Source organism: Megascapheus bottae, chromosome 17 (genome assembly GCF_031878675.1).
Source record: "Megascapheus bottae isolate mThoBot1 chromosome 17, mThoBot2.hap1, whole genome shotgun sequence".
NCBI lineage: Eukaryota > Metazoa > Chordata > Mammalia > Rodentia > Geomyidae > Megascapheus > Megascapheus bottae.
The window spans coordinates 26,786,388-26,802,970 of record NC_143525.1 but is presented as its reverse complement, the minus strand read 5'-3'; the positions used below and the strand labels follow the sequence as shown (position 1 = coordinate 26,802,970).

The 16,583-nt window shown below is 55.7% G+C and overlaps 1 protein-coding gene across 1 annotated transcript; it reads right to left on the bottom strand.

Moving 5' to 3' along the window:
• Positions 1 to 1,188: 1,188 nt before the first annotated feature.
• Positions 1,189 to 16,125, bottom strand: Mnt (MAX network transcriptional repressor). The gene is made up of 6 exons (XM_090350411.1): positions 15,677 to 16,125; positions 9,976 to 10,555; positions 9,385 to 9,426; positions 9,122 to 9,233; positions 4,785 to 4,977; positions 1,189 to 4,594 (listed from the first exon to the last, which is right to left on the bottom strand). Exons 1-6 carry the CDS (start codon positions 15,747 to 15,749, stop codon positions 3,819 to 3,821), a joined length of 1,776 nt encoding a protein of 591 aa, XP_090206537.1. The 5' UTR covers positions 15,750 to 16,125; the 3' UTR covers positions 1,189 to 3,818.
• Between the last annotated feature and the right edge of the window lie 458 nt (positions 16,126 to 16,583).

The window sequence follows — 16,583 nt, the reverse complement described above, 5'->3', positions numbered from 1 at the left end:
AGGATCATGGTTCAAAACCAATACAGACAGAAAAGTCTCATCTCTAGGCAAAAGTGAGAAGCTAGCTATGGTACCAGCCTTTAGCAGATAAGGCTACTGGAGAGCACCCAGGCCCCAAGTTCAAGCCCTCGCACTGTTCAAAAGATTTTTTTTTAAAAATTAAAGAATTGCTCAAACCAAAAAATAAAGGCTAGTACCCTGAGCCACGCAGGCAAAGAAGCTAGCTGATATGGGAACTCTGTGGAATATCCCAGCTGGTTCTCTGGCCTGGAGGAATCAGAATTCCACTAGAATGACCACCTGGGGAAAAACTTCATCTCCATTTTTCCTCTTCTACCCAGATCCTGGCTGGGTATAATCCTAGCATTATAAGGAGTCTCCTAGCCAAAATTATGACTTACACAGGAGTCTTCTGGCAAGAGCAGGAAACAGCAGACACTCCTCAGAAAGTGAACCCTCCTCTCTCACAGAGCAGGGATTAGTAAATGGAGGCAACTAGATACTTGGAATTTCTGTTCTCCACTGTTCTCCCAAAGGCTCCAAATACACTAGGGAGATTGTTGTTGTGAGTACATGGAGAGTAGCTCGTCGACCCTCAGATGATACAAGTCATCACTTAGAGAGCAAAGTGCATCTGTACTCTCAACACTGGCCAGTGCTAGTAATGAGTGGGTGTTCCCCAAGGGTTAACCCCCAATCATAGTCCTCCTGAGCATTTCCTGGAGTTAACAGCAGAGGGAGTGCTCATCTCACTTGTGAACTGAGACTGTGGGGCAAGGATGGTCTTAGACTGACAGTGCTTGATGCTGGCCTTCCTTTTCAGTGAAGAAAATCTCTAGGACATTATGGCCTCCCAGCTGGTTTTTATTTGAGCAGTACTAGGGTTTGAATTCAGAGCCTGCTTGCTCTGCTTGGCTGGTGTGCTAGCTCTACCACTTGAGTCATACTTCTAAGCCCTCAGTCTTGCCTTTTTTCAGTTTTCTGCTCTGGCCTCAAACCAACATCCCCAGATTTATCTCCTGAGGAACTAGAATGGCATCTGCCCGTTTTTTTTGTTGTTGTTGTTTTGAGACAGGGTTTTGTTAAAGAGCCCTGGCTGACAGATTTCCCACTGCCTCTGTCTGAGTGAGCCTCCTCCACCTTTCGAAAGAAAATGACCCAGATGCTGCAGGCTGGCAGCTCCATGTCTCAGGTTTCAGTGCAGGTTTATTTCAGTTTTATATTTTATTCCAGGCAAGTGCTTATTACATGGATAGTATTCATGTCTCAATACCTAAAGTTTTGGAGCATGAACAGCCACTAGGATACAGTTCAATAGTAAAAATACAATATGTACAAAATTAAGGGTTTTGTAGTTTTTTTTTTTTTTTCCCACACAGCAGATGTATCCAAACACATAAAAATCTCTACAGTCTGGGGTCGCTACAGTTTGTATTTCAGGAAACGGAGACACAGTGACCGAGTCCTCACTGTAAACAAGGGCCACCTCTTTGGGGGTTGACGGTGGGACCCTGGGATGGGGGGAGAAGCAGCTATTCCCAGAGAGCAGGGGTTATAGTGACCCCAGCTACCCTCTAGGCATTCCCTGCTCTTCTTTGGCCCCCAAGGAACCACTCCCCCCTTCTCCCCGAGGTAAAGACTCCCAGCCAGTGAGTCACTCCGAACATCAAGGGTAAAACACGCATGAGAGGTAAGATGTGTGTGTGTGTATGTGTGTGTGTGTGTGTGTGTGTATGTGTATGTGTGTGTGTGTGTGTGTGTATGTGTCCCAGGCTGGAAGGGCTAGGGAGGGAAGGGCCAGGTGGTCCCACAGGGTGAGGACAAATATGGTCCTAACAGCTTTCAGAGGGAAATGCCCAAGGAAGGGCCAGGAAGTGGCTGCCGGCTTGGGCACACAGCATCACAGCGTTCACGAACAACAAAACAACAGCAACAACACCCATTGTCACCAATCTGGACAGAGTCATTCGGCACTAGATCAGGACCCCCTACCAGGGGCTGGGAGAGGGAGGGCAGGTGGATGATGAGGTATCTGCAGGCCTGAGGGCGACTGGCCAACAGGAGTTTGAACTCTGGAACTGGCCTCAGGACACAAGGGAAAGTGAATGGGGGTGGCAAGTCTGCCAAAGTGCTCTGTGCTGGCACTAGACCCTGCTCTTTCACTGTAACCAAAGTGAAGTACCCCTCCCCCACACACACCTGGGGTGTGAGTGGGAGTGGCTGCAGAAAAACAGCCTGTGGGGTGGGATCCCCTGCCACAGGCCTGAGTGGAGACACCTCATCCTATTGTCATCCCCACCCCCAACCCAAGACAAATGGAAAAAAGTCCCTTGGGAGGTCTCCAGGACCAGGAAGGAACTGGGAATTCTTTAGGCATCTAAGGAATCTTCATTTCAGGGGAAAATCCATATAAGACCTCTGCTGGGCTCCTCAGCGCCCTCTTGGGCACTCTACAGGATCCTAAGTTGGCCCCTCCAGGTCCCTCACACAACTTATCACCTAGGGATACTCACTTTCCCCACACCAAAGGCCATTGGTGAGTGCCCAGTGGAGAACTGAATGTGCATGTGTGCGTGTAACTGAGTGTCTTGACACAAGGCCACTTGTAATAAATATCCACACAGAGAAGCCAACAAAGCCTACCAGGGCAGGGGCAGGGCCTCTCCAGCACAGCACCCTCTCTCCTACCCCAAGTGTAGCACTGCCCCTGGCCCAACTAAGACCCTTCCCATAGCAGGAAGTGGCAGTGCACTGCAGCAGAGCACACTGGGGAGGAGCCTTAAAACCTTCACTGGAACAATGTGGGGACCGGCTCTATCTCCCCTTTTACATAGATCCTAGGGCTGTCTGGGAAAGGGCTCAGGGCTTTAGCCATATCCCCGGACTTCAACTTCCTGAGGCCTAATCAATGTGGCTTCTAAGCTTCTGGAATCCATACCCACAAAGGCCTGCCCCCAGCTCCTGTGAAGGTGGCACACATCCCAAGAACCAGAGACCACAGAACCAGGGGTATGAAAGCCAAAGAGGATCTCCTGGGAGCCAAATGCCAACCCAGGGTGGGGACAGCCATTCAGAACTACTCCTCTTTCATCCCCCACTGCCCCAACTCAGCCTGCCCTCTGGAGGTCAAGAGCCAAGTGGGAGGGATGGGGGAGCTTGACAACAGCTTGCTTTATTGTTGATCATTTTAAATAGTTTCTACTGCAACAAATTAGTGACTCAGAGTGGGTTAGCGAGCACCAGGCCCAGGCCCCCACCTGTCCAGGCATGACTCCAGTTCAGCCACTTCACTGGATCTGTCACCTATACTCAGAGAAGAGCCCCTCATCAGGACAGTCCCCAGCTTTCAGGACCAAGTGGCTTCAGGCCTGCCCCCACTTTCTCTAGAAAAGTTCCAGAGGACACTGAGGCCAAGGTGGGAAGGCTGGGGCACTTCGTCACCTCGCCAGATAGAGCAATAGCAGCAGCACAGGAAGGTGGGCAGGGGAGGGAAAGCCAGGGATCATGAGGCCACATCACACCAACTTCAGGAGGCAAGAGCTGGCACTAGCCAGATGAGTGGCACATCCACCAGCGTCCTCAGCGGTTATTCTATCAAGCCCTAGCACAGCAGGGTAATACCCTGCCCTGCCCCCAACTCCTTGGGGTCCCCTCCCTCCCCTGGCTCAGTGTCTACACCCCCTTCCCCTAGGAGGCCTGGGGGTGGTGTGGGTTGGGTGGGCCTGGGCCTGGCTGGAATGTGTGGAGCTGGTGGGTAGGAGAGGGAGGGACAGGCCCCCCTCCCTGCCCCCACTGGGGGCCTCTGAGTCACCTCATCCTCAAGCCAGCTTCAGTGTGCTGACTGGGAAGGAGGGCATGGTGACCATGGTCACTGGGTTAAGCACTGTCTGGCCTACCAGCTGGGGGTGGTGCACCACCTGGGCCCCCACAGCTGGCTTTGCCATGACGGTGGCCGGGGGCCCCAGCCCGGCTGTGCCATTCATTTGCTGGTGTGAGAGGGTGTGGGTAATGTGGCTCACTGCCACTGGCTGGCTCACTGCCACAGGCTGTGGGTACAAGGGCAGCTGGGAGCCAAGGTGGGCCACGTGGTTGAGAGTGGCAGGGTGCACTGTGATGTGGCCGATGGGGGGTGTGGCAGGTGCTAGCTGCACGGCAGGACTGGGGGCCGAGGGGGCAATGTGGGCAATGTGCTTGCCGCCTGGCCCCTGTAGAACATGGTTCACAGTCTGGATGACTGAGGCATGGGTGGTGGCTGTGTGGGCAATGACTGTGGAACCACCCCCGGCCGTGGCCACCAGATGAGCTGGAGCTGGCACCAGTGTCTGGGCAGGGGTGGCTGGTGGGGGAGGTGGTGCTGGCAGAGGGGTCTTCTGCTGTGGTGGTGGCGGGGGCGGCGGCTGCACGGGGAGATGGGCAGGAGACAGAGCCACTGGGTGAGGATGGGGGTGGGGATGTGGTGGCAGAGGTGCAGGGGCAGAGCTGGAAGGTGGCAGGGTAGACGGCAGCAGCTCCGGCTGGGGACGATGGCTCAGCTTAGGTGGGCCCAGGCCCGCCCGGTCCTCCTCCATATCCTCGTCTATGTTGTCCTCACCCTCTGTGGGGGAACAAGGAGCAGGGAGTAGGTCAGAAGGGCACAGAAAACAAGTGTGTGGAGGCAGAGATGCCACTAGGGATCTGGAGACAGGATGGGATGGGGAATAACTTTTCTAACAGACAAAAAACTTGACCAGGGAAACTGGAGACAATATCTGAAGGTGCTGGGCTAGCACAGGGCCAGGGCTCACCAGAGGCAGTAGAAGTAGAGGCCTGGTCATCCTCAGGCTGGCCAGTCTGCCGGAGTACACGGTCAATCTCTAGCACGTCCATCCACTGGCTCAGCTCGTGTTTGAGCTCTGCCAGCCGCTGCTGCGTGGCGATCTTCTCCCTTGCCAGCCGCTCCATCTCATGCTCATACTCCTTCTCCTTCCTCTTTAGGGACTGGAGACAAGGCAAGGCACAAGAAGATACCCTGAGCACCAGCCACAGGCTGCATGGTACCTCATAACCTCACTTCACATCAGCAGACCTACAGGGAAACTGCAGTGGCAGGAGCTTGGTGGGATTCAAGCCACTGGAGACCACGCCTACTTCATGCTCCTCAGCACTGAGGGATCTTGGACACACACCACAGAAAGCAAGCAGAGATTCAGGCCAGCTTGGACCCAAGTATGAGGGCCCTCTCCCACTCCCACTTCAACTTCTTCCTGAAGGACTCACTGCTTCTTCCTTCATCTCTACACCTCCACCACCATTCTTCCCCTCCGCTCAGTCACTGACACTGAGGTTACTCCTCAGAGCCTGTTCCTCCAAGAACCCCGATGGATCTCATGCTTTTCTCTACCTATTTGCTTTTCCTCTTTGGTAACTTTGTCCTGGGAGATGACAAGCTAAACTTTGGGATAGCATCCTCTCTTTCTCTTCTTTACACAGGCTTAAGTTACAGCTCTAAACCACCAGTCCACATCCCATTTCTAAGCTACCTTCCACACATACATCTTTCTCATGTCTCCACAGCTTCCTGACTTGTGTGCACCAACTGGTGCTGAAACTAAATCCTCAGATCTCAGCCTCCTGAGTAGCTAGGATGACAAGCGTGAGCCACTGGCACCCAGCCCAAGTCTTATCAGTCCTTCTTCCTCTCCCCTCCCCTTTTCTTTCTCTTGGTCATGGGGCTTGAACTCAAAGCCTGAACACTGTCTCAGAGCTTTTTGTGCTCAAGGCTCTACCACTTTGAGCCACAACTCTACTTGATATTCTGGTGATTAATTGGAGATTTAAGATTCTCATGGATTTTACCTGGAGAGTGTTAACTGTAACCCCTCCATATATTACCTTAACAATAAAAACAAATAATAAATAATAATAGTCTTATGGATTTTTTCTGTCCTGGATGGCTTTGAACCATGATCCTCATATTTCAGCCTCCTGAGTGGCTAGGATTACAGGCGTGAGCCACCAGTTCCTGGCTCCAGGTCTATTTCTCGATCTGCTCCTGGGCACCTAGCCTTCAAGGACTGGGGAGTATGTCCAAATTCATGGGCTCATCACACACCAGATCTACTATTAGTCTTGGTTTTCCTGACCCTCCCATTTTCACTACTCTGTCTGGTTTGCTCCTGCTCCAAAACCCAAACTGGGTCCCCACCTCCTCCCCTATCCTTCAACTCAAAGCCTGGCCAGGATATCATCCTGCCTCAAAGCCCTTCTCAACACCCTGAGTATTAAATTAGATTCTTTTAGGTGTCCATCAAAAGAATCAGTATACACACTGTATCTTTGTACCTTGTCCCTGCCCAACCCGTGAATGAAGGTAAGAACTTCTCTCCATGCTATTACCCAGACCACCCTATCAATGTCAGGAAGACAAGCAGAGTGTTTAGCAGCCTCAAAGAAAGATGTGTGTGCATGTCTGTCCCTGCTCTCACTTGGTACAGTCTCACCCTTTCATCTTAGGGAGAACCACAGGAACCAAGCACTTTGGAGACTCCCTGCGTCCACACCCTAGAGGCTGTCTTGTTATTGCAGCAGCTTTTCTTGACTGCACAGAGCTCTGCCTTCAACTTCACAGATCCATTCAGGCCCCACTCCACTCCACTCCTTTAACCTCTGACCATCATCAAGAGACGACTCAAACTATCAGTGGCGGAGACATAATCCAGGTACAGCAATAATCTGTACTGGCCTTGATCACACAGCCTCCTGCTACTATCCAAGTTTTACTTGGTTTTCCTATATTCTGCTAGAAAGACAAAAATAGGACCCCCCCCCCATACATACACACACATACACACCTACGTGACTTCTCACCTAGCTCTACCCTGGGAGGCTGCACATGGTATCAGAAGAGGCCACATCAATGGCAGGCCTTGGTAACTTAGCTATCACTGCAATTTAGTGGCTGGCTTTAGATGACATTGAGCTCTATTGGCTTCCAGGGAGGTGCAAAGCTCTTCTTTGCACAAGTCCAGTTTTCTACAGACCTACAAGTCCCTGTAAAGTTTCCCTAGAGTCTAACTTTAGTCTATACCATTTCACTTTTGGTTTGCCTTGGTGATACTGGCAGTCAAATCCACAGGTTGATGCAAGCTAGGCAAGCACTCTACCCACTGGGCTGCACCTCCAGGCCACATGACTTCATTTTAAACTCACTTCCTTTCTGTGATGACCTGAATGCATGCTTATTCTTCCACTGTTCTCTTCTCTGTGGCTTTCTTCTAGTCCCATACCACCTCCCAGTCCTTCTAGGTCTCTTGCCCTCCAATAACCTCTTGCTCAGCACACAACTCCCAAAACCCACATGCACACATCTTTTACTTCTGAAAAGGCAAGTTTTTCCACCGGCCAACACTATCTGGGATTGCCTCCTGATTCTACCCACATGTATCCAACAGGTCTCAGCAACAACTTGCCTGCGGTCCCTCCCACTTCCTAGTCAGTCCAGCCAGGAGCCTAAGGAGCTTCACTTCGCTGCTTCTGAGTCTGTGAACTGCTTCCAAATCCACTTGTTATGCAAGACTCCCCAAGTATGCATCCATAGAGGAACTTGCCAGTCTACCCTTCTACTGGGCAACAATTCCTAACAACGTTTACAGTGCCTTGGGTGATTTGCATAAATAATCTCAACGCTTCTAACATCTCCTCAGCACTACTGCTTTTTCAACTTTACCATACAGGAGAAGCTGCTATTCGTAGAAAATACCACAGCCTATCAACAGGAATTTGTCAAAAGGCCACTCGGCCAAAGACAAATTATACCCTAAGTTACAAGCTTAAATTCTGGAGAAAAAAAAAAAATTGCGGAAATAAGCTATCTGACCTTCCCCGGCTTCCCCCAGGACCCGGGGTAACCCGGAGCCCCTCCCCCGCCCGAGGCCCCGCCCCCCGGAGCACGCGCTCACCCACGCGGACAGGCTTTGCTGCGTCACTCCCGCCAGCCGCACCCTCCCTTCCGTGCGCCCAGGAGCCCCGCCCCCAGTCAAGCCCAGCCAATCAACGACGCCGGCCCTACCCCCTCCGGGCTGCCGGGAAGCGACCGGGAAGCGGGCCAGCCCCGCCCCCTCGCGAAGGAGGGCGGGCGGAAAGGCGCGAGTTAGCCGGCGGGGGGGGGGGGGGGGGGAGGGAAGAGCCGGCCGTTGGGGGGGGCGGGGGAAGACGGAGCAGCGCCAGGGCGCCCTAGCAAGTCAAGCTTGGGTTGCTCCGGGACTGTGAGCCCCCCCGTAGGGGGGCCGAGGGAGGGCCGGCTTCTGGGCCGTCCGGGAGACCCAGGGGCGCCGCACCCCGCCGGCGCGGAGGGAGCCCGAGGCCCCGCCCAGCCTCCCAACGGCCCGCGTCTCCGAGGCGGCCGAGCGCGGCCGCCCGCCCGCCCGCCCCTCCCCCGCCGCGCCGCACGCCGCGCCCTCAGCCGGTTTCCAGGGAAACTGGAACTCCAGGCCGTCATGGCAACTGCCCGATCTGCTAGCTCCCCTTGGCTGCAGAGGGGCGCCTGTGCCTAAGCGAGGGGACCTTACAGCCCAAAGGGTCCCCCACAAGATCATTTTAATCCCTAATATATATATATATATATATATTAATTTTTTTGCAGTGAGCCCAGCAGTCACCCAAACAGCCGCCGCCGCCTTCCCAGGTGGGAGCCTCGCCCTGCGTACGCCATACCTGCCCAGGAGTTCCCCCACCTTCCTGTCCTACTTATTGCCACTAGCGACAGCTGCGTCGCTCGGGCCAAGTCGGGTTCCCGCCCTAAAGGAGGGCGGGGCGACGCCCGGCACTCGCGCCTCAGTCACGCGCGGGGCGCTCACATGCTAAGAGAGTCAGCGGCGCTGCCCGGGGGCCGCGCAGCCGCCGTGCGCGCGCGCGCGAGCGAGCTCCGCCCCGCCCTCCCGCGCACGCGCGCTCCGCCGGCCCCCTCCCGGGCCGGGAGCCCCGCTGACGTCAGCGGGGCCATGTGCTCAGCGTCCGCGTGGAGGCGGGCGGGGGAGCCGCGGGCGGGGGAGCCGGCGAGCGGGAGGGCGGGGCGGGCTGCGGAGCAGGAAACCGGCGCAGCGGCCTGGCGGCACCGCCCGGTCCGGCTTCCCTCCCCCATTACCTGGATGTACCGCAGCGCCGTCCGCAGCACACTCAAATTCGATGTCTTCTTGTCGTCCACATTGGGGATGTTGCGCTTGAGGGTCTCGAAGCATTCCTTCAGATGAGCCCTCCTGAGGGAGAGGGAGCGAGCTCGGGTCAGCCCGAGCCGGAGGCTGGGGTGGAGGGAAGGCCCCGGAGGAGCGTGGAGGAGACCCAGGGTGGGCGAATCCCAGGAGAGGGCGGGGCTGGGGCCCAGAGTCACACACGCACGCGCACACACACCTGTTTTTCTCCAATTTGTTGTGCACTTCTCTGGTTCCGATCCTGAAACCCAGACAGACAGGAGGCTCAGGAAGGGCTTGGAATAGGCAGCCTTCCTGAGCCCGGCTGCCACCCCCCAAATGCCACAGGCTTTCTTTTTTTTGTCCCCAACATTCTTCAATAGCAGCAGCGATGGGCAATGGAAAGTGTTTGGCCTATACAGAACCCATATCCCCACTCCTCACTTCCCAGGGCACAGCTATGCTCTTTTAATCTACATGCCCTGTAACCTTCCATCCCTCCCGGGTCAACTATTGAGACAGACAGCTGGGATGCCAGAGCTGTCAGCAGCCAGTTGACCCTGACCCCTTCCCAAAGGCCTGGAAGTAGCACAAGCCCTGGGTTATGGCATTGGAGAGGGTCTGAGAACAAGAAGGCAATGGCCATTCATTCTTAGGACAGAAAAAAACAGAAGAACCATGTCTAGCCTCTGCAAATACAGGAGGTACTTCTAGGTTGGGCAGGACATGCTGGGGAGGATACCTTCTCTTGCACACACAGCCCAGGGTCCAGACAGTTCTCTCCATCCCACCAGCCCCACTCCCCACTCACCCCCCAGGCCTCTTCTTCTGTTCACTTGATTTGGCTTCTTCAGCTGGTGCCAACTTCAGAGTGCCAAGCGTGGGTGGGGGTGGCTGCTGGGGGGCCAGCTGAGTCTGTACACCAGGGTGGGGTGCTATGGTGAGGATAGGTGTAGGGAGGGGCTGCAAAGGCTTGGGGCTGCCAGTAGGTGCAATAGTGGTCTTCGAGTCCGGCAGTACAGGAGCAGGGGTGTGCACTTGCGGCCTGGTAGGCAATGGGGCAGTCTCCTTAATGCTGAGTCCAGGAGTGCTGACCAGGGCTGGCTGACGAGGTACCAGGGGCAGAGGCTGGGCAGCAGGGGGCAGTGGTGGGGGTGGGGGCAGTGGCTGGGCAGAGTTGGTCACTACAGGAATGGGAATGACAGTCAATGGAGTGGGAGTGGCAAGTGGGGGTGGAGGTGCTGGTGGGGGAGCAGGTGGAGACAAGGGTAGTGGGGGTGCTTCAATGCGGGGTTCCTCCACAGGTAGAACATGTGCTAGCCTGGCCAGGCTACTGGCCTTCTTCTGTTCCTGCTCCCGCTCCCGTTCCAGACGAAGCCGCTCCTGCTCCTCTATGCAGAGAAAGAACACATGGGAGGGAGTCTCAGTGGGGCTGGTGGCTCTGGGTGCTGCTTCACCCAGTCAGTGCTCTATGATACCCCTGCCCAGGCTGCAGGAAAGAAAGGGCCCAAGAAAAGGCAAGGAGAAGTTGTGAGGGTGCTGCAGGTCTGGCAAACTGAGGCTTGAGTGGGTAGGCAGGTGATGGGCCAGGGGTATCCAGAGTTCCATCATGAGGCACCCAAGTGGGAAAGATGAGGTCAGAGAGCTGGGCAGAGGCTGGTCACCATAGAAAACTTTTCACAGTATTTACAAAGCACCTGTTAGAGAGCAAGCAGTATCTTTATTTCACAGATGTGATAAGTATAGACAGGCCCTTTCACTTCACAGATGCAGTAAATGAACACAAAGAGGCCACCTAGCAAGATTAACACCTAACCAGATGCCTGGTACTTTCTATGACAACAGGAACTAACATACATTCACATCCTAGCACCTCACAAGAGCCCCAAGTCACAGGTTTCTGTTTTCCAAAGAGACTACTTATAAACACACTTCTGTTAGGAATCATTTCTCCCAATCCCTTCTGTCCCCACCATCAGCAGCAGCACAAATGAGAAAGGTAAGAGGCAAGAGGAAAGACAAGCTGGTTTCTTTAGTAGAGATGGCAGAGCCATGGACTCAGGCCACCTTCCCTGGTTACTTTCTTCAACTCCTCTGCTGAAAGCCAAGCAGAATGGTGAAGCCTGCTCAGGAGCTGACAGAGAACAGGAGGAGGAGCAGGGCCTCTCTGTACCCTCCCTGCCCTGTCCTTTCCCAGCCTGACTACAGGGCTACACTGCCCCAAGGCAAGCTCCTGCTGCCATTCACCACTGTGAATGAGTGGACACACCAAAATGGCTATAAGAGTTGGGGATGAGGACTAAGTCCTCATGGCAGAGCAGAACAACCTCCACAAGAGTTACTGCCTCTGAGGATCATGGGGCCCTTTGGCCAACAGACACCTTCAAAGGCTCCAGGGCAGCTACTGGCCCTGCCCAAAGGGAAGAAGCCCAAGGAGGAAGTGGAGGGGAAGTATTCAGAGCAAAGCGCTCAGTGGTTTCCCAGTAGCCAGAGCTCAGGGCTGCCTGTCACCGGACTTCTGATCATCCCTGCCTTTCAGGAAGCTAAGCTGCCAAGCTGGGCAGGGCTGCTCCAACGTGAGGAGGCCTTGCTTTTCCAGGCCTCTCCCCACCTGCCCTGGCTTAGATTACAGCCCCAGAGAAAACCTGTTCCTTGTGCTCCAGTTTCCCACAAACCACACTGGCAAAGAAGCTTTGCTGAGTTCCAGCTCCAGACTTCTGGTAGGCTGGGCCTAGTAAGATAAGGCCCTTCAGCTCAGGGCCTAACACAGTCCCCATCTCCACTCTTTAACCCAGAATCCAAACATCCATTATGCTAAGAGCAAGTGCTCCACTCTTTATGGGCAGACAGGCCCCAAGGCCAGGTGTCCTAGGAACCTAGACAAATCCTGCATTTTAAAAAGCAAATCCAGGGCCGGGAGTTTGGCCTAGTGGTAGAGTGCTTGCCTACCATGCACGAAGACCCGGGTTCAATTCCTCGGTACCCCACATACATAGCAAAAAGCTGGAAGTGGTGCTGAGGCTCAAGTGGTAGAATGCTAGTCTTGAGAAAGTCCAAGGACAGGGTTCATGCCCTGAGCTCAAGCCCAGGACTGGCAAAAAAAAAAAAAAAAAAGCAAATCCAATGCTCACCCAGGAGATGGTAACCTCCTTTCCTCCCCCACCCCCCTTCCAGAGCCAGGTAGACATGCCTTCCAGGTGTAGGAAGGACCCTGGTAAAAGGTAAAGGTCCATCACATCTGACCTAGCATGAGCAACTCTTGACTGGAGGAGGGGAGGGAGGGAGGGAGGGAGGCAGGCTGCCCTAGGCCAGAACCAGTCACCAATGCTTCCTGTCACCAGCCACTCATTCCTACCCAGAAACCCTTCCAGGGCACTGAAAGGCACAGGTGCTAGGGCTCTTCCTCAAGAGCAATCTGCAGATTTCAATGGTTCTGCATCCACAGGTATACTCCCTCTCCCTCTCATGCATGCAGTCATCTCCCCTGGGCCTCTACCCAGGCCCTGCCTCCACCAAGGAATCTATCATGACCCTCTGGGATAATCCAGGGCCAAAGGCCTGGAGAACAAGATTACAGGAGTGCTACCTACAATCTTTTTAAGCTATAGGGACCTATGGACCTAGCATGCACAGGACCCCAGGTTAAGTGGGTCCACAAATGTGCACACTTTGTGCATAAATGTGCACAGTAGTTTTCCCCTTCAACAGGCTACCAGGGAGCTTGGCATACAAAGCAGACCTACAGCAGGACACAGACAGGATACCCTGGCTAGCATCCTCCAATCAAGGTAGAAGAGCCCAAATTACCCCCTGGGAAGACCAAATTAAGCCATCCTGTAGAACATAGGAGGGCCTTGCCCTTCCTTTCCTCTTCTTTTCTCTTACACAGGCTCCTAAATGCACCCATCCCCAGGTTTATCCATCATGTAAGCCAACTGTCTGGTGTAGGCCAGAAAACCTGCCCTTGAGGTTGAAGGAGGAATGGACAGGAGGATCTCTGTTCAGAGCTGGCCTTCTGGTTTATATCCCACCCTCTTCTCTCCCATTCTTCCTGCTCCAGGATAGAGGACAGAACCTTAAGGATAAGAAAGTAAATTCTGGAGGTTAAACTGCTGAAACCAAGTCTGGCCAACTCCAGACAAGAAATGCATGTTTTCTTGGAATAGATTTGGCATTTTAACACCATCTATCCCCCAAGACTCCCTGATTCAGCATCAAGAAGCTGTGACCCAGTAGCTGAACTTGGCTCACCCCCAATTCTCCCCACCTCGGGGGAGGGACGCGGCTCTACAACTTCATAGGAGAGCTATTCCCTGGTTCCTTTGCCTGCAAAGCTTTTACATCACCCACCTCCATCTAACTGATCAGTCTTGGGCCTAATTGGGGAGCAGTGTAAGGAATGACAGGGAGGGTCTTCTCCCTTTGCCCATATGGCCATCCAGCCTTCAATCAAGATGAGGGTAAATGAGGATACCCCGGAGGCAACAGCAGGTCAGTCCTGTTCACCTTTAGCCCACCTCTTAGTGCCCCACGGGGACACAGACTGATACTCCCTATTGGCATTGTGTTGACAGTGGCAGGGGGTAACTCAGCATCTCCAGACCTGGTGCTCAGTCCTCCCCTGTTGAGGCTGCACACAGGACATTCTGGCTAGTATATTGTCCGCGGCCTCACCCAGATCTGGACCCCCCCCCAACAGGGGGGAAAAGATGTGTAGGCTGATGTCCCAACCCACCAGTTCTGCAAAACCCAAACACTTGCGTCTGGCACCCCTTTAGTGACTCGACCTTGAGAGGCCAGTCTGATGGAATTGGCCTGAGGACCCACAGCTTCCCCGCGCCCCCCCCCCTAGCTGGCTACCGCCCGCCCGCCCCCCCTCCGGCGCTGCTGTAGCGGCGGCGCAAGCTGCAGGCGTGTGCGCGCGCGCGCACACACAACACACACTACTACCTCCTGCATGACTCATCATTGAAGCAACAATAGGCAGAGAGAACGGAAAGGAGGGCGAAGCACTCGCCACCACAAACCACCGGCTGAGGGTCCTAGAGGGCCTGGGAGGGCACGGGAATCCCTATGAACTGTACGCGTGCAGTTCGGAGGCTGAAGTCTCCCACGACAGAGTGATTAGCGGTTTTCCCTCCCCAGTGCCCATTTCTGCAGCACCCCTATGGCTAACGACCACCATCAAGGGGGCGTGGGGCAGACCATAAGAATCCTGGTCTCTCTTCTCTAGGGAGGAAACGCCAACAATTACCCTTTTTTCAGTCTGGATCATTCCAGCCGGTGCAGGGCCACAGGGACTGGGGAGATTTGGGGGGGAGGGTGTAGGTGGTGAAATCTGAGTCCTAAATGTCTTGTCACTCTGAGATCCTGAGGGTTTCCCTCTCCTCCAGAGCAAATACGGGAGGATTAGGCGAGAATGGAGAAGTTCCGCTCCCTCCTTCCTAGGGCAAAGGCTCTTCACCCAGGGAGAAGCCCAGTGCCCGGATCCGGGGCCCAACCCGGCGCGAGGTTCCTTGCCGGTCCCGCCCAGACCCCGCCCCCAGGCGAGCGCGAGGCGGGGAGGAGGGGCCCGGCCCGCCGTCCCCAGCGGGAGTGTCCCCCGTGCACGTGGTCGGGGGCGGGGCCCAGCCACGTCACCACCCGGTGTAACCAACGGGCTTGGGACGCTGGCACACGCAACATTCCAGCCGAGAGCGGGTTTGGAACGCGTAGACCACGCCACATTCCACACCAGCTAAAGCCGGGTTCAGCGAGGGGCCCCGGGAACTGTCTCCCATCGACTCGTGGGGCATTGGCAGAGACACCCAATCAGCCCGGCTTTCACTCAAACCCCAGGCGCGCGACCCAGCCCAGCGCGGGGAGGCGGGGTCAGGCGGGGCCGGCTAGGATCATAAGACACGCGATGTCATTTCATTCTGCAAAGGCCGCCTCCGCCCCGAGCGGCGCGTAGATCTGCTGGGAGCGGGTCTCCTCCACCACCCCGCACCCTCCTGCCGGGACCACGAAAGCCGGAGAGCAGCTCCGCGTAGAGTAATCCCCACCCCCACCCCGTTACACACACGCCCACTCGTGTGCTGTACACACGCCCGTGTACACGTCCGTTCATCAGCGCTCCGAGGTTCCCATTACACATCACCGTGCACGCACGCACACGCGGGTCTGCCACCCCCACGCAACACCAGTCCTCACCCCAACCCCCGGCTCACATATCCTCAGTGGTACCCTGGGTGCCGCCGGCCCACGCGAAAGGAGCGCCCATGCAAAGTGAACAGGGGTGCCAGGCTGCTAGGGTGGCGCCCGCATCAACCAGGTCCTTTGCTGCATGTTAATGAATTCATTAATTATTTTCACTGCCCGCATCATTCCTCTCGGGCGGCAGCTCTTGGGGGGGGGGATTCTATGCGTTGCACTGAGGAGGGGGACCCGCTGGCGGTTTCGCGTGGGTTCCGGGACCAGGGTCACTCGCCTCCCCTTACCCGGTGCCCCAGGGGCCCAGCCCGGCCGCTCACCACGTGCTCTCTGTTGTTGCTGAGCTTGCCATTCCAGGAAGCGGGCCGCCTCCAGTAGCGTCTCGATGCTCATCGCGCCGAGAGCAGCCGGGGGCGCGCCGGGGCCGAAGCTGCGGCCCGCGAGCCAGGCACAGGTCAGGCTGGCGGGCGGGCAGGAGGGAGGGATCACCTCCGGGGGGCGACAGGGCTGGGCGGCGGAGCGCACTCCTCAGGAAAGAACGGGGGAGCACGGACAGAAAAATCAATGTCTCCCAAAATATTTGCAAAAAGATAAATCTGCAAAAGAAAAAAAAAGATGCCCTCCCCCCAAAAAAGGCGGCACTGCCTTCCTCGTAGCCCTCCTTCTTTTCCTCCCTTCTGATGCCTCCCGCCCCGCGGCCCCCGGGAGTCCCGCCGACAAGAAAGGGCTTTGCAACAAGATGGCGAGGAGGCACCGACACACACAACAAGGGAAGGAGCCGCGCTGCCCCCGGCCGCCGCCCCCGCTACTACACCGGGGCCGCAGCCAAAGCCCGGACCGGAGCCCCGCCCGAAGGGCCGCGGCGTCTCACGGAGGGATGGGCGGGGTCGCACGCCGGCTGGCCCCGCCCACCACAAACGGCGCGCGCGCGCGCGCGCACAAGTGGCCTGAGTGGGGGAGGAAGATGGAATCAGATTCGAGCTCTGCTTTTCCGCTTTCCCACCTCGCTCCGCCCCACCCCTCCCCGGCAAGCCACAAGTTGAGCAATGGGTAGGTGCTCGGGTCATTCACGTCGAAATCTCTCCTGGTTGAAAGAAAAGCAGAGTGGAAAATTCAAGACGGAGGTTAGTTGAATGAAGGATATGCCAGGTTAAGGACATTTATGACCGGACGTTTAGGTCTCCGCTCCCCTCCCACATGCGACCTAAATCCCGCAACTACTGTCGC